The 22,530-nt window shown below is 38.7% G+C and overlaps 2 protein-coding genes across 2 annotated transcripts in view; both read left to right on the plus strand.

The window, feature by feature from the left end:
* TMBIM4 (transmembrane BAX inhibitor motif containing 4) overlaps positions 1–11,791 on the plus strand; it is a 31,504-nt gene extending 19,713 nt beyond the window's left edge. Inside the window, exons 4-7 of the mRNA XM_029953213.1 lie at positions 1,056–1,089; positions 3,305–3,422; positions 8,818–8,863; positions 9,412–11,791. Coding sequence (XP_029809073.1) covers positions 1,056–1,089; positions 3,305–3,422; positions 8,818–8,863; positions 9,412–9,618 — 405 coding nt within the window. The 3' untranslated portion in view covers positions 9,619–11,791. The remainder of the gene's footprint in view (positions 1–1,055; positions 1,090–3,304; positions 3,423–8,817; positions 8,864–9,411) is intronic.
* Positions 11,792–14,509: 2,718 nt separating this feature from the next.
* On the plus strand, positions 14,510–22,115 carry LLPH (LLP homolog, long-term synaptic facilitation factor). The gene is made up of 3 exons (XM_029955320.1): positions 14,510–14,656; positions 16,697–16,916; positions 21,856–22,115. Exons 2-3 carry the CDS (start codon positions 16,712–16,714, stop codon positions 22,032–22,034), a joined length of 384 nt encoding a protein of 127 aa, XP_029811180.1. The 5' UTR covers positions 14,510–14,656; positions 16,697–16,711; the 3' UTR covers positions 22,035–22,115.
* Positions 22,116–22,530: the final 415 nt, after the last annotated feature.

Here is a 22,530-nt window from a genome sequence, read left to right on the forward strand (position 1 = left end):
CTTTGTGATACAGTCTGTCAGGTAGTTGGCAAAACCTAACTAGAGTAAGCATGTAAAATGAAACAAAGGTATGTGGTTAAGGGGAAAGAGAAGCTAGAGGATAAAACTCTATGTCCCTAAATCTTGTATTTAGGATATGAGTTCAGCTACATGTGACATGGAGGAAAACAAGATGGTTTACTTCTCTTTGATGTAAAAATCTACATGACTGTTTAGTGAAGTCAGGGGCCCAGACACCTGCTGCAGTTCAAGTACTCCTAAAGTGTTATGTGGCGTAAGGGAGCTCACCGCCATATCCACATTCCATCCAGTTATTAAAAAAAATAAAAGGGAAGAGCAAGCCCCCTTGCTTTAAGCAGTTGTACACCTCTCTCCTCACATTTTACCAGCTGAATAAAGTCCTGTGGCCAGATCTAGCTGCAGGGGAGGCCGAGAAATGTAATGTTTAATCTGAACAGCTATGTGTCCAGGTAAAAATTCTATTACTAGGGAAGAAGGAGCGAATGAATACCGGAAGAGGATTTCAGGACGGCCACACCAAAGTGCTACCTAAGTATTTTATTCTTCCTCTGTGTGTGCCACATTGAAGTTTTTATGAATGTGCTCATCATTTGTAATTTCATTCTTACTTACAGAGAGTGGGAAAAATGGAAGTTGCTATACTCTATCTTCCTGTTACAGATATGAAAAATCTAGTTAGGGATTGAGGATCACTGGTAGAATCTAAATACTCCTACTCAATACTTTGAGGTCTCATTTTCTTTTTTCCTTTTTTTAAGCTTTATTTATCTAAGTAATTTCCCAACATGGGGCTTGAATTCATGACCCAGAGATCACAAGTCACATGCTGTTCCCACTGAGCCAGCCAGGTGCCCTTGAGGTCTCATTTTCATTATGGTGGGCTTACCAGATGTCCTGTATAATTCACAAGGCTGCTCTGAAGCTAAGATGAGATCATAAACATGGAATCCCATTGAGCTATTAGAAATTAGAATATGTACATGATTTAGTGTAAATTTTCTGTGCATCTGTGTAATTTTAGTTTCTTTTTTTAGACACTATTCGAAGCTCTGTCTGTGGCCTTTGTTGGTAAGCCATAATTCTGCTTCTCTTATGTTACAGTAACTTTTTAATGTGCATAAATCTTTTGGGTTAAAGGGTGTTTGGGACTAAAACTTAACATGAAATGTCATATTTCAAATATATAGCATAGAATGAAGAATTCCTAAAATTATAAGCAAAATTTAATGTTTATACTTGATGTAGTTCAACTATGCTTAGAGGAAGTAGAAAAGAGTTAAGAAAACAACAGGAAAGGAGAACAATATTCATGTATGTTTATCCATTTTTAAAAAAACAGGACAGCTGTAGTTAATCTTTTCCCTATAAATAGGGACCTTAGAGGAATTGATAAAATGTATTTTGAGTCACGTATTGTCATCATATGAGCTGAGCCTCTCAAATTGCTGCACTGAACTATGCTTCATTACATCATATTTTACCGAATGGCACCACTAGAAACTTGGTAATTTCTGTTTTATAGTTGGCGTTAAATATGTATTTGGAAGAAGTATTTGTTTAAAAAGAAAGGAAAAGAAATAATTATTGGATGTATCATATATAATGCCTCAAGTAAAAAATTTCATGATTTATTAATAATAAAAATTCAGACAGTCTAAGAATGATTAACTTAGGGTACCAAAAAAGTTAGAATTAACTATTACAATAATAGTACATTGTTAATTATGCTTATCATATTTGTCTTTTCCTATTTTGTCATTACTGCTTTTAATCTTTCTAAGCCAGTTTTATTGAATCTACGTATTGTTTGGTAATTCACTTCTTTCTTTTATAAAGGCATCAATATAAGTAAATAATAATTACTGAAATAAAAAGGATTGAAATTTCTCAATGTAGAAAGGAAGTATTATTAATATTTACTTAATATGTTTTTTGGTAGAACGCCTTTTTTTAAAAATTTTTTTTAAATTTGTTATATTTCGAGAGAAAGAGAGAGAGAGAGAGCACATGTGTGCACACGAGCAAGCAGAGGAGAGGTGGAGGGAGAGGAGAGAGAACCTTCAGCAGGCTCCCTGTTTAGCACAGAGCCCTGTGTGAGGCTCAGTCTCTTGACTGTTAGATTATGACCTGAGCCAAAATCAAGAGTTGGATGCTTAACAGAGCCACCCAGGCACCCCAATATTTACTTACTAATGTTACTCTCTACTAATTATCATGTCCGTTTCTGTCCTCCCTGGCTCCCACCATGTGTAATGGATTTAGGAGAGAGATTTCCTATTTCAGGCTTATTGGAATAGGGAATAGACATACATAGTTGGGATAATCTGAGAGCTTTATTTTCTCATTAATTATAATATCCTTTCCACCTAATCTTATACTGAAATTGTTGACAAGAAGTAAAATACATGTTTTTCCTTTTCTGCATTCACCTTCCTGATCCTGTAATGGTAGAAATAGAGAAATCCCAGTAATGTAGTATTTAGGAATAGAAATTAATCCCTGAAAAATTAAAAATTACTTAAATGGTTTCGGTGGAAAGTACTTAACTTCCTTTAAAGGGGTTATAATTTAGCATTTTGTTGAAATGTTAAGCAATTGTGGTATAATTACAATAACCCTAGTCAATCCAGATGTTCATTCTAAAATTTCAGAAGGGGATTTGGTATATATTCAGGAAACCCCCAATGATGTATTCCAAGATAATGTGGACTGGATATAACACAGTTAGTGGTTGGTTTCTGTTCCCTGTAGGGTTGATGAATGGCAGACAGTCCCAGACAGTCCCGATATTTTCCCTTGCCTAGCTTCGTTGATTTGGGCTGATGAACTGGGTGTGCGATTAACCAGGTGATGGCTAGGACTGCTGCTACTGCCCAGGAGTTCCCAGTCAGCCACAGGCCCTATTCATCCCTACTGGTATTTAAGTCATAAAGGACAGTCGCCACAGATAGTGATAAAACTCAGCGGGGACAGAGATGGGTGAAAGTCAATCCATCGTGTCCTCCGAATTCTAAACCACCTAGCTGTGTCATGTCTCTCCCGTCATTGCTTTAACTTCGTACTGATGTGACCCCCTTATTTTGTATGAGTGAGTATTTTGGAGCCTGTCTATTGCAGTATGGGTGAACGAATAGTTTTACTTTTTTCAGGGCGGAATAAAGAGTCTTCTATTTTATTGGCAAGTAGTACCAAAGAAAATATAGCATGTCTGTATACAGAGGAAAGCACTGTTTAAAACTGAGTATGTTTAAGTGCGTTTTTAATCAGTGTTTTTTAATTTTAGTTACTTTCTATGACATATATATTGTTCTGCAAGCATTTATACTCACCACTGCCGTGTTTCTTGGTTTGACTGTATATACTCTCCAATCTAAGAGAGACTTCAGCAAACTTGGAGCAGGGTAAGTTACATATTCATGACTATGATAGATAAATAACCTTAACATTATAGGGTGTCTTAAGGTAAGTGCTATAGCGTTAGCTTTGGATATTGTCTTCTACAATGGAGGGTGATGAAAGGTCATTCTCTGAGTATTAAGGCCAGGCTCTACTTCCAGAACCTACAAGGAGACGGAAATTGGCTTCTCCACTCTATATTGCTTCCACTCTATGTTGAAAAGGAAGGGAATGCCAAAAAAATCCCCACCAAAACCATCCAGTTTTCTAGAGAGGCTAGGCTTGTACGCTCTGAATGCTTTGGAACTTACTAAATTATTTAGGCCTTTGTCTTAACATAATTGTTACCAAGACCATCTGCTCACTTCTTTGTGGCAGAAACAAGATAATTAACCCAGGTGTTGGTGATACCTGCATGAGCACTAAAAACTGTTTGACCTGTCTAGATTAACCTGTATTTTTCTTCAAACTAGTAAGTATATGGGATGATACTTTTTATACTAGGATCGCGGTACAGTGTTGCCCTCACCTGGTAAGAATGTGTATACTCTTTTCTAAGCTCATAATGGCTTCCTGTTGGCATATCATCACCCAAGCATCTTCTGTTCCTTTTCCTGTTACAACGCTGAAATTTACAGAAGTCTACTGTGGCAAAACATTCTTTCATCCCCTTCTTTTCCCCTGGAAATCCAGATTACCAGAAATCTCTATTGGGATAAAATATCATTGGTCAGCCAGCATTGACAATTGGGCAAGATGCTTAAATCATTGTATTAGAATGGAGTCTGATTTACTGTTTTTCCATTTCCGGCTCCTAGGGCTGTGGAGGGGTTACGTACTCATGCAGTGCATGTGATGAAAGATTGCTGTCTGCTGCTTCTTGTGCCAGTCTCCATCTGTGCCCTGTCTCCCATCTGTTCTAGTATAGTCTCTAGAAATCCCATTCTGGTAAATAATCTTTAATGTTTCAGCCTCTTCATAGTATATGTTTCTTATTTCAGCTGAAACTTGATTCCTCCTTGAGGACCTTGTTCTCTAGCTGCTCATTCTCACACACCCTATGTAGTTTGAGTGGGGGGTTAGTATTGACAACTGCTTCAATCCTCTAGTGCTACTTTCATTATTTCTCTAGTGTGCTGGAAATCCATTGCTCTAAGGTTTATGTTGTCCGGCTTTACACTTCCTAATCTTCCTAAGCTTCTTCATTATTGCTGCGGATTCCCTTTGTTCAAGCCTTCCTCATTCTTTTGATTTTTTATTATTTTAAGTTATCACTACACCCAGCATTGGGCTCAGACTCAAAACCCCGAGATCAAGAGTCTCATGCTGTCCCTACTGAGCCAGCCAGGCACCCCAGTAAAGGGTCTGATAAGACCTAGGGGTCTTGTGTTTTCTATGGGCATCCATGAAATTGTGCCTTACCACCGTATTAGCTTGTGAGTCGGGTAAAACCTCAGATGCTTTATAGTTCTTAATACCACCTTCCCCATACTCCGTGGTGCAGAAGCTTTGGGGTTTTCCTAAGGTTTAAGAATGAAAAAGTGAGCTCTGAGCCCATTTCAGTCCTGAGCGATCTATGCCACGTGTTAGGATATTTCATTCTAACTTAGCTATTCCAGATGTCTCAGTAGAAATTTTATGGCTATTCCCGCAAGAGAATTGAGAGCTGGAATCTCACCATGCCCTCAGTTAACCACACTGGATTATGATACTATTATATACTTAATTTCTGATTTTATTTTGTTGTTAAATAACATATTTTGCATGATTTCAGTCCTTACGTATTTATTGAGATTTATCTTATGATACTTAGTAAATGTTCTTTGTGCACTGAAAGAGAGTGTATGTTTTGTGCTGTTGGATCAATGTTTGTTGGATGTCAGTTAAGTCAGGTTCATTGATAGTGGTGTGTAAGTCTTCTGTGTGCTTAGCTAATCTTTTCGGCATGTTCATTCTATCAATTAATGTCAAAGTGGTGCTGAAGTCTCCAACTACAAGTACAGATTAAAGTATGATTCTCTCATCGTATCTGAAAGTTTTGCTTCATGTTACTTTGAAGTTCTGTTTTTAGATGCATAAACATTTAGGATTGGTATGTCCTCTTGATGACCTGTTTATTACTCTGAAGTAGTTATTTCTCGTAATATTTTTGCCTTAAAATCTACTTTATTAGTACACCTACCTCAGTTTTCTTTTAACTGTGTTAGTATGGTTTACCATTTTCCATCCTTTCATTGTTAGCTTATTTGTGGCTTTATAGTTAAAATAGTTTTCTTACAGGTAGCATATGGTTGGCTCTTGCTTCTTCTTTTTTTTTACTCCAATCTGACCATCTCTGCTATTGGAGTATTTAGACTACTGACATTTAATGTGATTATTGATCTGATTGGATTTAAGCCTGTTATCTCATCATTTGTTTTCTTGCTGTTTGTCCTGTCTGTTCTTTGTACCTTTTTTTCCCCTTTTTTCCTTCCTTCGGATTGTTTGATTTATCCCTTTATTAGTTATTAGCTATAGCTCTTTTAAGTAAGGGTTACTCTAGGTTTTATGGTTTGTTTATTTATTTGTTTGTTTTCTTCTTATTCCACATTTAAAAAATTTATTTAAGTAATCTCTATACTCAACATGGAGCTTGAGCCCAGAACCCCAAGATCAAGAGTCATACTGTCTACCATCTGAGCCAGCCAGGGGCCCCTAGAGTACATGTCTTTAAATCATCATCATCATCATCAACCTCTAAGTGATGTGCCACTTCCTGTATAGCAAACTTACATCTCCTCTCCCCTGCCTTTGTGCTATTGGTACTTTTAATTCCACATATAGTACATACCTCATAAAATATTATTATTATCTTTGTTCAAAACATTAAGTTATCTTTTAAAGAGACTTAAAACATGAGATCTTTATGTTCACCCACACATTTGTCATGTCTGTTTTCCATTTCTTTGTGTAGATCCAAACTTCCATCTTGTGTTTTCCTTCTGCCTGTGCGGTTTCCTCTTAATATTTCTTACAGTGCTGGTCTCTTGATCTCAGCTTTTGCATGTCTGAAAATGATCTTTTTTCACCTTTGTTTTTTAAACGTTATTTTTACAGGGTGTCAGATTCTAGGTTTGGGCTATTTTTTTTTTTCTGTTCTCAATACTTTATAAGATATTCTGCAGTATTCTGGTTCATGTAGTTCTTGATAAGAAGCCTTTCTTCTTTCATATCTTGATTCTTCTGTACGTAATGTCTTTTATCCTCCAGCTACCTTTAATATGTTCTCAGTCACTTTCAGTTATTTGATTAACATTTTTCAGTCATTTGATCATGACACCCCTTGGTGTGGTTTTCTCATGTTTCTTCTGCTGAGATTGTCAGTTTAAAGTTTTCATCATGTTGGAACATTATCAGGAACTGTTAATTCAAACATTTTTATGTATCCCCTTCTCTGTTGAGACTTCAGCATATATGTTAGGCTTCTTGATGCTGTCCCACAGTTCACAGTTCAAGAATACTCGGTTTATTTACTTATTTTTTCCCTCAGTTTTCTCTCTGTGATTCATTTTGGTTCATTCTGTTGCTACTTTTAACTTGATAATCTGTTCTTCTTCAGTGTCTAATCTGCTGTTGATTCCAACCAGAATGTTTTTCTTTTGACATATTTTTCACTTATGGAAATTAAGTTCAATTTGTGTCTTAAAATATATCTTTCGTTTGTCTTCTCATGGTGATGCTTTGCTCTAGCTCCTTGAACATATGAAATATATATTTTTAAATATCATTTACTAATTCTATCATTGTGTCATTTCCAAATTCTTTTCTATTGATTGATTTTTCTCATTGAATGCCTTTTAATTTTTTATTAGATACTGGTCATTGTAAATTTTATATTGTTGGGTGCTGATTTTTTTTTTCCTTTAAATGTCTTTAGTTTTATTCTTCTTTTAAGCTGTTAAGTTCATTGGAAACTGTCTGAAGCTATTGGTACTTGTTTCTAAGCCCTATTAGGTGGGTCCAGAACAGTGATTAGGGCTAATTTGGCCCCACTGATGAGACAGTACCTTTCTAAGGATTATCCAAAGCCCCATGTCTTAGGAGATCTTCCCACGTTGGGTGGGGCGAACTGTCCTATTCCTGTTTGGGCTCCGAGGATTGTTCTGCCTGCTTCTCTTTCCTAAGGCTTTACCACTTCCTTGAGTGCATGCACTGATCTGTGCTCAGCTAAAGACTTAAGGGAACTCTGCATATCACCAGAGCTAACCAGCTCTCTGTAGAGCTCTCTCCTTTCTGGAACTTTACTCTGAACTCTAGCCATGTGGGCCTCTCTGACCTCTGAATTCTCACCTCCTCAATTCAGGGAGACCAGAGGGCTTCGTATGGGTTCTTGTCCTTACACTTGGTCTGGAAACTCTTTTGTAGCTGGGTCACTTATAGAGCTTACCTCCTTTGTTTCCCTTATCTCAGGAATTACGGTGCCATGCTGTTGCTGTTCAGGGACTGGAAACTGTTATTTCATGTTTGGTGTGTTTTTTATTTAAGGAAGAAGGGTAAATTTGACCCCAGTACTTCCTTGTGACCTAAAGCAGCAGATGTGTGTTCTCATCGCATATTTGATAACAAAGGATTGACTGCTAAGATGTCCTTTGTCATATATTTATACTTTATAACACATCATTATAGGTCATATATAATATGTATGAGTGGCAACTCATAAGATTATAGCAGTGGTAAATTTATGTGCATAAAGTAAGTTCTATAATACATTAGAATAAAATACAGAGTACATTGTGAATTTTTATAGATATGCATATTCACAGACTAATTTGATACTGTTATTTGGTTTAAAAATATAGTTATGTTTCATTTGTTCATTATTCTAGAAGTTTTGTAGATTTCTGGTCTAAAATGCTTCTAATGATATTTCTGCTTATGTCAGTATTTTTTTGGTGTCCCAATTGAAAATTTAAAAAAAAAATGGTACTTTCTTCTATTTTTGTTCACCATAAAATCAAATGTTGAATTGATAGCTGTTTTTTCAGTTTCTGAGTATTCTACTGTATTCACTGTAGAATTTATGAACTCTTTTAAAATTTTATTTATTTTGAGACAGAGAGAGTGAGAGCACAGTGGGGGAGAAGGGAGAGAAAGAATCCCAAGCAGGAGCTGCGCTGTTAGTGCAGAACCCGGTGAGGGACTTGGTCGCAAGAAGTGAGAATCATGACCTTAGCTGAAGTCAAGAGTTGGAAACTTAACCAATTGAGCCACTCAGGCGCCCCTGCTTATGAACCCTTATATTTCACTTATTCCTTGGTAAATGTCAGGATGGATTTATTTTTTTCAGAAAATGGTTCATCCGTTTACATAGTTTTTTGGTAAGGAACAACATTCTCAATTACTAATATTTTGTTTTTATAGACTGTTTGCTGTTTTGTGGATTTTGTGCTTGTCAGGAATCTTGAAGGTAAGTTGTTTTAAAATTGTAACTTGAAATATAATTCTGGCCATGTCAGTATAAATAAACTTGAAAAGCTACAAGAGGTACTCTTAGGATACTTAGCTATAATTTTTTGGAACATTTGTATGTAGAATGATTTAAAATTATCTTTTGAAAAACCTAGGGTCTTATGTTAATCAATATTATTGATTGAATGAAAGATGAACATATGAGTTAAATTACATAGAAGGAGGCCTTCACTTGTAATTGCTCACCTCCAAGTGGCACGTATAATTTTGAAAAAGAAATATATTTTTAAATAATTTATATTTGGAATGCTCCTGTTCAAAGTCAGGTAGGTAATTTAATAGAAGGGAGGACATCCGTTGATTTATCCACTCATCCTTCATCCAGCAGAGATGAGGATGAATTTGCCTTGCCTTTTTCTGTGCTTGACATTTGTATTTAAAGTTGTAAAGCATTATTAAATATGTATATAGCATTTGTAACTTAAGAGCAAGTAGTATTTATTCTTAGTATTCTTAAATGTAAACTTATTAATATTTTTCTTATAGTTATTTTTCTACAGTGAAACACTGGAGTTGGTCTTGGCTGCTGTAGGAGCCCTTCTTTTCTGCGGATTCATCATCTATGACACACACTCTCTGATGCACAGGCTGTCACCAGAAGAGTATGTATTAGCTGCCATCAGCCTCTACTTGGATGTCATCAATCTATTCCTGCACCTGTTGCGGGTTTTGGAAGCAGCTAATAAAAAGTGATTGAGAGGACTGTTTGGAAACTGATTCATTAAGGAGTAAAGTTTGAGATAAAATTAACTAGTAAATACTTTTGTGACTTTATGTATATGCTATGTACTTCTGAGCCATTACTATAATATAGTATAATATTATAGTATTGTAGAATACTATAGCATAGTATTATACTATATTATAGTATAATAGTAATCTCCATATTACTGTTATGATAGTAATTATAAATATATGTAACATATATGATAATAAATATATAATTACCAGATTATATACTAGTAATGTAAATCTCACTATTCTTTATGGTATCTCATTGCTAAATCTTTGATTTAGAATCTCATGTAGGAGATACTAAAAATCTGTTTTTCAATTTTTTCCATCCTAAATTTGCCATATGTAGATTGTTCATCTGAAATTCAAAAATAATTTCATGAGTAGATTAGACTATCAATTGATGTGTCTAGTGACTTTATCTAAAGTTTTCCTTAATTAACATTAGAATTGATTTTGATTTTAAAATACTTGTGTCCTTACCATTATAAAGTATAAGTTTCCTTTTATTAGGAACTTTTAATGTTACTTAGAAAAGAAAAGGCATAAACGATAAATCCTACAGAATTATTCAGCATTATATTAAAATTATATTAAAGTGTTAATGACATTTTGTTTATAAAATGTACTAAAAATTAGATGTCTTCTTGAAAATCAGATGTTTTGACATAAAATTTGACATTATTAGTTTAAGTACAGGTTTCATTTAAAAATTATAGCGGTGTACCAGTAGCCAAGCAAACTTTGGCAGATTCCTTTATTAAGTTTGCTAGGGGGCTGTAACAGTGTACCACAGACTGGGTAGCTGAAACAGAAGATGATTTTCTCACAGTTCTGGAGAAGCTAGAAGTCTGAGATCATGCTTGGTTTCTTCTGCGGTCTCCCTCTTGGCTGGTAGATGGTCATCGTCCCATGGTTTTACATGCTTTTCTCTCTCTGTACTTTCCTGTGTCCAAATTTCCTCTTCTTACAAGGACACAGGTAATATTGGATTAGGGCCCACCCTTCTGGCCTCATTTTGCTTTATGTCTTTAAAGACTCTATCTCCAAATATGGTCACATTCTGAGGTACTAGGGGTTAGGGCCCTGTAATAATTTAGAGTGTTTGTATCCTCCCCACCCTCCATTCACATCTGGAAACTTGATGCCCAGGCTGATGGTATGAGGAGCTTGGACTTCTGGGACACGCTTAGGTCATGAGGATGGATCTTTCATGAATGGGGATAGTACACTTAACAAAAGTGACCCCACAGAGGTTTTCTCACCCTTTCTGTCACATGAGGTAACAGTGAAAAGACACAATCAATGAACCAGGGAAATGGCCTTTAACCAGACACGACTGAATCTGCCAGCACCTGTGAAAAATAGCATTTCTGTTGTTTCTAACTACCCAGTCTCTAGTATTTTGTTATGGCAGCTCAAGTAGACTAAGATAGATATGAGTTTTGGGGGATGTAACCTAGCCCATAATCTCCACGAAACATCATTTCCCAGCTATTAAGTTGAAATAAATTAATAATACAGATTTAGCTTCTGGTGAGTTTTAGATGTAAATTTGACTCCCATCATTATCACCTAATTGTTGACTACCCAATCACATGATGCTCTCCTCAAGTTTAACATAGTGTTGTGGGTAAGAGCATTGAAATTGGAATCTTTGCTATGCGACCAACTGATGTGATTTTTGACAATTGAATTATTCTTTCTTATTTAGCTCTTTATCTCATCCTTCTAATGGGAGTAATAATACCTATCTTATTGGGTTGTCACAAGGATTAAATGAGATGGATATATCATATAAGTGCTTATTTAATGTCAGCTATTATTGATATTTATTATTGGCCATCCAAAGAGAGAATGTAATGAATTGTGACTAAAGATACTAAAGAAGCAAAAAGAGATTTGACATTTAAAAAAAGTAAAACAATGTCATTCTTTTCAGTGATTTATTTTAAACATAATGTCAATATGTAATTCATTTATCTTTTTTAAGTGACAAATGTAAGAAATGGTTTTGATTTCTGATATGATAAATGTTCAATTTCTAAGAGTGTGAAGAGATCACAAGACCAAGAAGTTTGAAAACCACTGATGTAGACTGTATTTCATAAACGAACTGTAGTTATTCATATTCTCCTGTGAAAAGATTTTATATGGTTCCTTCTGTTTTACTGGCAAAAATCAGTGCTCCTATGTGTGTCCCTGTGTATGTCACCGAGAGTGCATGGATAGGAGTTTGCCAAGATAGGGAAATATACTTAGAAGCAGAATTGCTAGATAAAAGAGTGCATGCAACTTCAATTCTTTATAACAAATAAGGTGAAAATATACAGACTCCAGAAATGTTTTAAAAAGTGGAATTAGTAGGACTTGGACAGAGTAAGCAACAACTCCATACGCAAGGTACAAAGTACAGCCTGAGGAAGGAGGAAAATGGGGAGAGAGGTGTATCGGAGAGCTGTTTTTATCGAATGTAATTTTGGGAAAGCTGCGGTGGGCCCTGTCTGCCTGCCTACATTTTTTGATCCACTTGATGCCCTTCTGGGGACTACTGGTGTCAGAAGCCAGCTGTGGGCCTTTTGGAACAGCTGGGGACTCAGTCTCTTTTTTCTTGTTCATCTTTGTAGAGCTGTGCCTTGAGGTCCCCATCACCTAGGGTCTGGGGAACATGGTGTCATTGTCTGAATCCCAGAACCACTGAGTGATCAGTTAGATTACTGGATGCTGCTTACTTGGCATGCCTTTAAGATGGGGAACTGGTCCGCTTCCTGTCACGTATTCAGTGCTGCCCATCATCTCTCCATCAGTGGCTAAAGTTTCTTGAAGCTGGTAGTTTAGTTTCAGTCATCTTTGTATACCCAACATACAGTCTGTCACAGAGTGCATACTCAAATGTATGAATGAGGGAATGAATTAAGGATTTTTAAATATACTAAGGCCATTTATTTATTAAAACTGCTTTTATACAAACTGGTGAGGAACATAAATTTAAAAGTTTTTTTCCCAATAATGCAGTTCACGATTCAGCTTTTTACTGAAGAATTTTGGCATATGCTTAACACCATGACATTTTCATAATAGAGAAATTTTTCTTTTCTGGTGCCAGGTGTCTTCAAGTCTTGGCCTGATTTTTTTTAAAAAAATTATTTTTTTGGCATATTTACTCAGTTTTGAGAGACAGAGACAGATCATTAGTGAGGGAGGAGCAGAAAGAGAGGGAGACACAATCTAAAGTAGGCTCCAGGCTCTGAGCTGTCCCCACAAGCCCGACACGGGGCTCGAACTCATGAATTGCGAGATTATGACCTGAACTGAAGTCAGATGCTTAACCAATGAGCCACGCAGGCACCCCTTGATCTGATTTATTAAGAGAGGTGCAGTTAATTAGGACTGTCCATGAGCTTTCTCTAAAATGCAATGTGAATATGTATTTTGGGAGAGGCAGCTAAGATCTATGGTTAACTTGTAAAATAGAAATTCACTTGCTTTATAAAGGCTTAATCTCTTATTTAAAGAAAGCAGGTTTCTAATATGTGCTTTTTTATGTGCCACCATATGAGTTTTTCAGCCACTTAAAAAACCCTGCTGCATTTTGAGTGTAGTAATTTCCCTATGTTGCAGGGTTTCTTCAAGGACACAAGTTTAAAGAAAGAAGGTACACACAAATTATCTCAGAAAGAACTCTACTTTTCTAGCAACCAGACAGAAATTTATTAGGAATCATTAGAGACGATTTCCTGGGTTTTTGTTTTGGTTTGTTTTGTTTTTGGTATATGTTATAAATCTCTGGAAAATTCAGCTTAGAAACAGTACTACTGTGGGGTGCCTGGGTAGCTCAGTTTTTTGGGCAACCAAAATTCTTGTGATTTCGGCTCAAGTCATGATCTCACAGTTTGTGAGATGGAAACTGGCTTTTGGCTCTGCACTGAAAGCCTGGACCCTGCTTGGGATTCTCTTTCCCTTTCTGCCCCTCTCACCCACTCTCAAAATAAAGAAACGGTACTGTACATGTTTAAACTTATTTAAAAATTATAAAAGCTACCATCTGTTGAGCTCTTGTCACCTACCTAGGATCAATTAGGTTGTATTAGCTTGAGCCTATTGGTAAGGCATTCCAGGCTCCGGAATACTTTTATTACTCACATGGAAGTGTTGGAACTAAAAATGCAACACAAGACCTGTCTGGTTCCAAAGCCACGGTATTAGGAGCAAACAAAAAACTGGTGTTCGTGACCAATGTGACCATCACCTAAGACAACTATCCTAGGCTTAGAATTACGTCTGGTTTACATTAAGTTATTGTTAGCCAGGTAAAAATTGGTTGAATTGAATCAGTTTGATTTTTTAGCTTTGGAATTTTTCTTTGGGATGGGAGAGGGTGGTTTCTGGTTTAAAAAAATTGAGGTATAAAGGACATAAATAGCACACATGTAAAGTGTACAATTGGTAAGTTTTGACAAAAGTGTACATACGTGAGATCATCAACCTTGATGTGAAACTATAAGGGCTGCAAATAAAGATTTCAGTTCCTCTTCTAGAAGAACGTGTGTCTGGGGTGGTTCAGTCTAAGGAAACCAAAGAATAAGTATCGTGTGAACGGTGATGCAGGACCTGAGATGTAAAAGTCGACTCAGCACACTGCAGGATTTACATTTTGTGTTAGCGTGTCGGAGCTACTCCGGCTCACGCTCGGGAAACTGGTCTAGCTGGCGCCCAACGTCCACCCGGATCTTCCGCCATCTTCAAATCCCCTCGGAGAACCCCTGGGGGAGGAGTCAAGTTCTTAAATCCGCATTCCCCTTAGAGGGAGGAAATGCGTCAGCGCCAGACTGCAGGAGGGCCCGCCCCTCGAGGTTTTCCGGTGTGTCTCGGCTCCCGGCGTGCAGCGCGCCCGGGGCTCCCGGGAGTGGGTGGAAGGCGCCGGCAGGAAGGCGGAAGTGTCGAGGCTTCCGGTCTGCGTGGTGTGCGTGCCATCTGCGAGTTTCTGACTTTCCTGGTGAGTTCTCTGTTTTCCGGGCCCAATGGGGCCTGGGACTTGGGAATCTATCCTGCCTCCCGTAGAGTCTCATCTCAAGCCTTGGCCCTCTCCGGGCAGGGTTGAGCCCGTCAGGAACGAGGGTCTCCCGTGGTGTAGATGGTGGCCCTCGGGCTTCCCCGTGCTCTGTGCGAGGTGGAGCCCTGCTTTGTGGGTAGTCTCGCTCCGGTTACCCTGGGCACTCCCAGTTGTATACCGCAATCCCTCTGTCCCTGCCCCTCGCAGGCTTGGATTGTTGTAGACAGGGGAACAGAGCGAGTTTGTGGTTGCTGGTTGTGGTCCCATAACTGTTGACTGTTAGTTATCCATTCAACAGATGCTCAGTGCATTGGGGGAGCCAACGATGAACAAGACCTATTTAGTTAGCGCCTGCCTTCGCGGAGCCCGCAGTTCACCGGGATGACAGGAAATAAATAATTTCAGATTGTAATACGTATTTAAAAAGAAAGAAAAGGACGATGTGGTGGAGAATAAAAGGAGGGAAGCTTATGGGGGGGCGGGGCGGGTCAGAGGAGCCCTTTCAGAGGTACTTAAATGGAGGAGCAAGCTTTGGGAAGATCATTCTAGGCATAGAAGCGGCAAATTGTGAAGGTACTAGAGTGGAGGTAGTTTGGACTTTGAAAATTTTCTGTTTTCTTTTTCCCCCCAAAATCATGTCTTAACGTTTTATGTAACTGCTTGATTGATGTATAATTAGATTGCACATGTTTAAAATGTGTAAGTGGTTTTTTTTAATGCTCATTTATTTGAGAGAGGGGAGGGACAAAGAGAGAGGGAGACAGAATCCCAAGCAAGCTCCCACTGTCATCCCAGAGCTCATGGAAGTTGAGGGGGACTGGAACTCACCAACCATTAGATCATTACCTGAGCTGAAATCAAGAGTTGGTACTCAACTGACTGAGCCACCCAGGCACCCCAGTGTAAGGTGTGATATATGTATATAAACATCTATCAATGCAATCAAGATTATGTTATAAATCTCTCTCAAAAGCCTTCCTCTAAACCCTTTATTATACCTAGAATTTCTTTCTTCCCATTCCTTCGCACATCCCCACACTGTGCCTAGGTTGTCACTGATTGAGCTCTTTTTCCGATGTAATTGGTACTTGATGATGGAGTGGAACCTGGGGCCCGAGATAAAATAGAGTTAAAGGTCACAAATAGTCTTGTAGATCTTGAATATGAGGTGGGATATCATTAAAGAATTCCATGAAAGAATATGAAAAACTCCTTAAGTTTTTAAAAGCTCACACTAACTCGGATTTAGGGCTGGGGCTAAGGATGAAGAACAGCAAGAGTGGATACAGACAAGTTTAAAATAGCTAAATTGAGGAGCACCTGGGTGGCTCAGTGGGTTAAGCATCCAACTTCAGCTCATGTTATGATCTCACAGTTCATGGGTTTGAGCCACGCATAAGTCTCTCTGCTGTCAGCAAGAACCTGCTAGGTGTCTGTCCTCTGTCTTTCTCTCTCTCTCTGCCCTTCCCATGCATGTGCTCTGTCTCTCTCTCAAACATAAAAAGTTAAAAAAAAATTTTTTTTTAAGTAGGTAGATTGAGTTGAGGGGAAGATAATGAGGAAGACTGGGGTAGGGTGTCCTGTAAGTTTGGAGGTAATCAGGTTAAAAGATAACCTATAAAAACATTTTGTAATTTGTAAGTTGTTGCATAAATGTAAGGTGATGATGCTCTTTGCATCTTGGGGGAAATTCAGTTTCTGCATCTTGTCTGGAAACTCCAGGAGCTTTCAGAATTGGCTTGACTTACAGTTAGCCAGTGACTGCAGGGAGTTTGATTTGGTGCTCTTGTTACTTAATGGCTATAGATGCAGTATTGATTCTGACATAATTTGTACATTATGCTGTCATAAATCATGAACAGAGTGAAGTTTGTTACCTCCCATTTGTTCATGTTTTGTAGAGATACCTTTTGACCTAGTTTTCCAAGGATTTGCCCTTTCTTTAGAAGTAATTTTTTGCTTTTGTATATGTATTTCTGATAGCTTTCCAGGTAAAATATGGCTAAAAGCTTACGGAGTAAGTGGAAAAGGAAGATGCGTGCTGAAAAGAGAAAAAAGAATGCCCCAAAGGAACTCAGCAGACTTAAAAGTATTCTTAAAATAGATGGTGATGTTTTAATGAAAGACGTTCAAGAGATAGCAACTGTGGTGGTACCCAAACACTGTCAAGAGAAGACTGAGTGTGTGGTGCAAGATGAAAAAGGTGAGTTTGGGGGCGCCTGGGTGGCTCAGTTGGTTAAGCGGCCGACTTCAGTTCAGGTTATGATCTCACAGTTTGTGGGTTTGAGTCCCGTGTCAGGCTCTGTGCTGACAGCTCAGAGCCTGGAGCCTGCTCCGGATTCTGTGTCTCCTTCTCTCTTTGACCATCCCCCGCTCACGCTCTGTGTGTCTCTCAAAAAATAAAAACGTTAAAAAAAAAATAAAAAGGTGAGTTTAAGTGCTTTGTTTAAAAAATAATAATAGGGACACCTGGGTGGCTCCATAGGATAAGCATCTAACTTTGGCTCAGGTCATATTACGGTTTGTGAGGAACCTGCTTAGGATTCCCTTTCTCTCTCTCTCTCTCTGCGCCCCTCCTCTGCTCTCTCTCTCTCTCTAAAAATAACTAAAATTAATAATTCTGTCAATTTCCTTTTGTGACTTTTTCCCTTTTTGACTGTCCTCCACTCTTTCCCACACATGCTTCCCTACAAACCTGCTGCCATGCCCATTAGTTCTTTAAAGGCTTATGATGCTGCTAGAGATTCTATGCTCAACGATTTTAGAGCCACTTTATGTGAATAGGCACGTGTTGGATTGTTCAGAGTGTTTAGGCTTGCACAATAGCCTAAGTCAGACATCGTGTAACAGGAGTTGACGAATGAACATAGATGCATCCTCATTGGCAGAGAACACTACTCAGTAGGGACTAGGCAATATAGCAGATCATTTTTCATTTTATCCTTTGTAAGATCTAGTTCCATTCAAAAAATCCTTATATGCCATTAAATTGTTTTCCTAAAAAATCAAAGTTGCCCTGTATTTGAATTTGGCAGATTCTAGGTACCTCTGTCTTAATCACAGTCTAAAGTTAAAGGCTGTATATATTATTAGCTTCAGCATAAGAAAAGACTACTTGGTTTTCACATCTTCATGTAACAGTTGGGCAGCAAGCTGAAATAAGCACTCATAATCCTCAAGTTCTTAAAATAGAAGTATATTTAAGTGGTGCCCAGTGGTCATGGAAGAGAGCAGTGATCCTCAGCCTTCTGATCCTAGAAGTTTTCCCTCTTGCTAATATTACTCTGTCAAAGGCCAGTATCTCCACTTGTGGTCTGAATCCTCTCCATTCTCAAGGGCTATGTGCCTTCCCCCTGCTTATCGGTCTGTCTTCTTGACTGGGTCATTCAAACAGCATAAATGTGTCCTAGGATGCCCCTTTTCAAAAAAGAAAGAAAAATCCTTCCCTTGATCTCACATTTCTCTCTCACTCTGCTCTCCTTGACTGTCTCTTTTTCCTCATAGGTACACCACCTCTGCCCACCCATTTGCTCCTTTTTTGTCACCGAGGTAAAATTCACGTAACATAAAGTATACAGTTCAGGAGCATTCGGTACATTGATGATGTAGTCCAACCATCACCTCTTTTCCCAAAACATTTTCATCACCTTAAAAGGAAGCTCTATACACATAAAACAGTCTCCCTCTTCCTTCCTTCACCGAGTCTCTGGCAACCACTAATGTGTTTTCTGTACCTATGGATTACCTAGTCTGGATATATCATATCATTGAAATCCTGTAACAGACGACCTTTTGTGTCTGACTTCTTTCACTGAACTTCATGTGTTTGATTGAGGTCCATCCATGTGGTAGCATGTATCAGTCCTTCCTTTTTAAGGCTGAAGAATATACCATTTTATGTACGTGCCACATACTGTTTATCCATGCATTGGTGATGGGCATTTGGGTTGCTTCCGCGCTTTGGCTGTTGTGTCTAGTGCTGCCGCGAACATTTGTGTACACATTTTTGTCTGACTATATGTTTTCATTTCTTTTGGATTCGTACTTATGAATGGAATTGGCTGGGTCATTTGATAATTTTGTGTACTGTTTTCTATATCAGGCATGCCAGTTTTCCCTTGTTTTCCTTCCTTCCTTCCTTCACCTCATCCTACTGGGTGTGAAGTGATACCTCATTGTGGTTTTGATTTGCATTTCCTGTCATTAGCACATGAACATGTGCACATGTCAAACATGTGTTCATATGCTTGTTGGCCATTTGCATGTCATCGGGTGAGGAACAGAGAGAGAGAGAATCTTAAGCAGGCTTCATGCTGGAATTAATGATGTGGGGCTCGATTGCATGTCCCTGAGATCATGACTTGAGCTGAAATCAAGAGTCAGGACGCTTACCTGACTGAACCACCCAAGTGCCCCTTTGCCAGTTTTTACATTGGATCCTACTTTTGTTGAATTGTAAGTGTTCTTTATATATTTTGCATGGTAGATGCCTGTTTGGTTTTGAGTCTGTTCAATTTATTCTACAGTTTTCTGTTTTCTAATTTCTCTTCTACTCTGATTTTCATAGCTTTATTATCTATTGTTTTGAATTGTTTAGTTTTGCTGTAATGTTTTTAATTTCTGAAAGTTCTTTTTTCTCTTTTACTTTTTCTTTGCTATAGCCTGAAGTTCTTAATGGATATATCTTCTCTAATCTTATTGAGAGTATTCATTGTAGTTTGAGAAATTTTGGTCTACTCTATGCATTGTCTATTTTTTTGAATTCATCTTTCCCTCCACCCCTTGCCTGCCTTTATTTTTTTTTTTTTCACAATGGAGGCTTCCTCCAAAGTCTAGTAATGAATGGTCGTTTATATTTAAAAGTAAAGCACTAAAATGATGAATGTAAGCTGACAGGGGAGGGGGAGCAAGGTGTGGGGGAGGACTTACCAGCTGTTAGACTTGGAGTATCATTTGGTTGAACCTAGAAGGTTCCATAGCAGAGGATCTATCTCAGAACCTAGGTCTTTTCCTCTTCTTGCATCCTCAGAGAGGAATTCTCTCATCTCCTGCCCACAGCAATGTCCAGCTTCTCTCCTTCTTAGAGTATTTCAGGAACTCAGTGGAGGTAGAACTGAGGGGAGGGGGGAGTGTCTCCATTTAGTAATCTGCCTTTTTGCAGTGTGGTTGCTCGTCTCTGCCCTCAGGCCTCTGTTTCCCCTTATTTTGTTTCCTTCAACTACATGCTCAGTTTCTTAAGCCACAAACCAAGTAGTTACCTTGATCCCTTTTTCTTTTATCTCCCACCTCTAAGCCATCAGTACATCCTGAATGTCTCCAAAATACTGCAGGAATCTGTCCATTTTCCTCCTTTCATGTTTTCACTTTAAGATGACCACTATTTCTTGCCTGAACCAAGATAGTAGCCTGTTTTACTTCTCTCTTCAGTTCTTGCTCCCTTTTGGTTCTTTTTTTTTTTTTTTTTTGGTAAATTAGAGAGAGAGAGAGAGAGCACACACAAGGCGGGGCGGGGAGAAGGAGAGAGAATCTTAAGCAGGTTCCACGTTCATTGTAGAGACTGATGTGGGGCTTGATCCCAGGATCCTGGGATCAGGATCTAAGCGAAAATCAAGAGCTAGATGCTCGACCAGCTGAGCCACCCAGGCACCCCCTTTTGATTAATTTTTGACATATGAAACATTGTGATATTTTTAGAATAAGTAAGGCAAGTTATTGTCATTCCAGTTCTTAAAACATCTCATTGTCTTTCCTTGCGCTCATCAGAGCCTGCTGGGTCTTACTTAATGTGGTTCTGGTGCTTCTCTTAAAGCCACTTAACACAGGCTGTGGTTTGCTTTGTTATTTCTCCCTTCAGCAGAACATTGTAGATTCCAGTTTGGACCACTGTATTCCCAAAACCTAGCACAACACCTAAAACAGTCATTCAAAAACTAGTTATGGAATGGCTAGTGTATAGCAGCCACTGTTCTCACTACTGGGGAAACAATGATGAATACCAGACATTGCTTCCGTCCTGATGGGGTTTACAATGTATTGGAGGAGACTGAATGAAAACCATATAAACGAATTAATACAATGTCAGGTAGTAGTGATCATGCAAGACCTTGTGTACCCTGGTACGTTCCCGAGGAAGGACATTTTGGGCCTGTCCTTCACAGTAGATAAGGTCAGTGACAGATGTTCCACAGCATGGTTGCACAGAGCTTCCTGCCGGGAAGATCTCTGGTCTCTGGGTGTTACCTGGATAAGAGTGGCAGCCCCAGTGTGTATCCAGGCTTTTCTTCTTCTTTAATGTACTTTTTTTTCTTTCTTTCTTAAGTAAACTCGACTCCCAACGTGGGGCTCAAACTCATAACGCCAGGGTCAAGAATTGTATGTATTACTGACTGAGCCAGGCAGGCAACCCTATATCCAGGTTTCTCTTCCCTCCCCTCCCGTGACCTCTCCATTCCTTCCCTTTCACCTCTACACCCAACATCGGGCTTGAACTCATAGGAGCCTGAGATTGAGAGTCGCATGCTCTCCTGACTAAGCCAGTCGGGCACCCCATCCCGGTTTTCCTTTGTCATCTGCCCATCACAGGCTTGGTGCTTACAACTCCACCTCTTCCGGGTGCACTTCATGCGAAGTGGCTGCCATTCGTAGTTCATTTACTTCTAAGGCCTGTCCATTAAAAGTGTGGGTGCACTTAATAGGCTTACCTGTCCTGTTTAGCTCGAGAAAGCACCTACTCTGAGAAATGTTCTTGTAACTGGCTTATGCTCCCAGCCACACACTTATCCTTCATGCACTAACTCAAACCCGTACATGCTAAATGGTTGATACTTAACTTTTACTAATCCAAAGGACAGTCAAACGTTCTTCGGAAAGTTTCTTAGTGACTAAATACATGACATCTCTAGTCCCTCACAAATACTTCTTATGTCTTTCGTGGTTGTAGGAACCATGAGAGCCTGTTGAGTCCATTGAATGGGCTATGAGGAGTTTTCGTCAGAGTATTGCATAGAGAAAGGGATTTTCTTTTCTTTTGTAGTTTCAGAACCACTTTCAATTCTGATGTTCTCATCGCATTAACATGCTTTTTCACAGGTTGTTTCTTTATTCATGAGCGTTAACAGTTTACCATTTTTTTTTTTATTCAGATGACATGAAAATGGAGACTGATATTAAGAGAAACAAAAAGAGTCTTCTAGACCAGCATGGACAATACCCCATATGGATGAACCAGAGACAAAGGAAAAGGCTGAAGGCAAAGCGAGAAAAAAAGAAGGGGAAAAGCAAAGCAAAGGCAGTAAAGGCAGCAAAGGGTTTGGCCTGGTAGACTCTTAAAAACTTGAAAAATCTTGGGGCACCTGGGTGGCTTCAGTTGGTTAAGCCTCCAACTTCAGCTCGGGTCAGATCTCATGTTTGTGGGTTCGAGCCCCGCGTCGGGCTCTGTGCTGACGTCTAGCTCAGAGCCTGGAGCCTGCTTCCAGTTCTGTGTCTCCTTCTCTCTCTGCCCCTCCCCCTCTCATGCTCTGTCTCTCTCTGTATCAAAAATAAATAAAACATTAAAAAAAAAAAAAACTTGAAAAATCTTACCTGGGGCAGGTCTTTGAGTAGAATGTATATGTGGATTTCAACTTTCAGCAAATGAAAACTGTGTTTTCAGATTTAACTTGGCCTTTTCTTCAATTCAAACCCAACTTAACTCCTCAAATTTGTTTTGGGAGCTTGATAATATATTTTCTTTCATAAATGAAAATGATACTGATACTTCAGTTGGATGCTGTCCAAAGTTCAGGGGCCTCAGACATCAAAATTCTATCAGGTGTTAC

This window comes from Suricata suricatta, chromosome 10, assembly GCF_006229205.1.
Source record: "Suricata suricatta isolate VVHF042 chromosome 10, meerkat_22Aug2017_6uvM2_HiC, whole genome shotgun sequence".
In the NCBI taxonomy this organism is placed as follows: domain Eukaryota; kingdom Metazoa; phylum Chordata; class Mammalia; order Carnivora; family Herpestidae; genus Suricata; species Suricata suricatta.

Bases quoted from the DNA above. Each gene is read 5' to 3' on its own strand.
- LLPH (XM_029955320.1), top strand. From the start codon at position 16,712: ATGGCTAAAAGCTTACGGAGTAAGTGGAAAAGGAAGATGCGTGCTGAA. The intron at 16,917-21,855 runs GTGAGTTTGGGG...TTTTTTATTCAG, and splicing joins TGTGGTGCAAGATGAAAAAG to ATGACATGAAAATGGAGACT.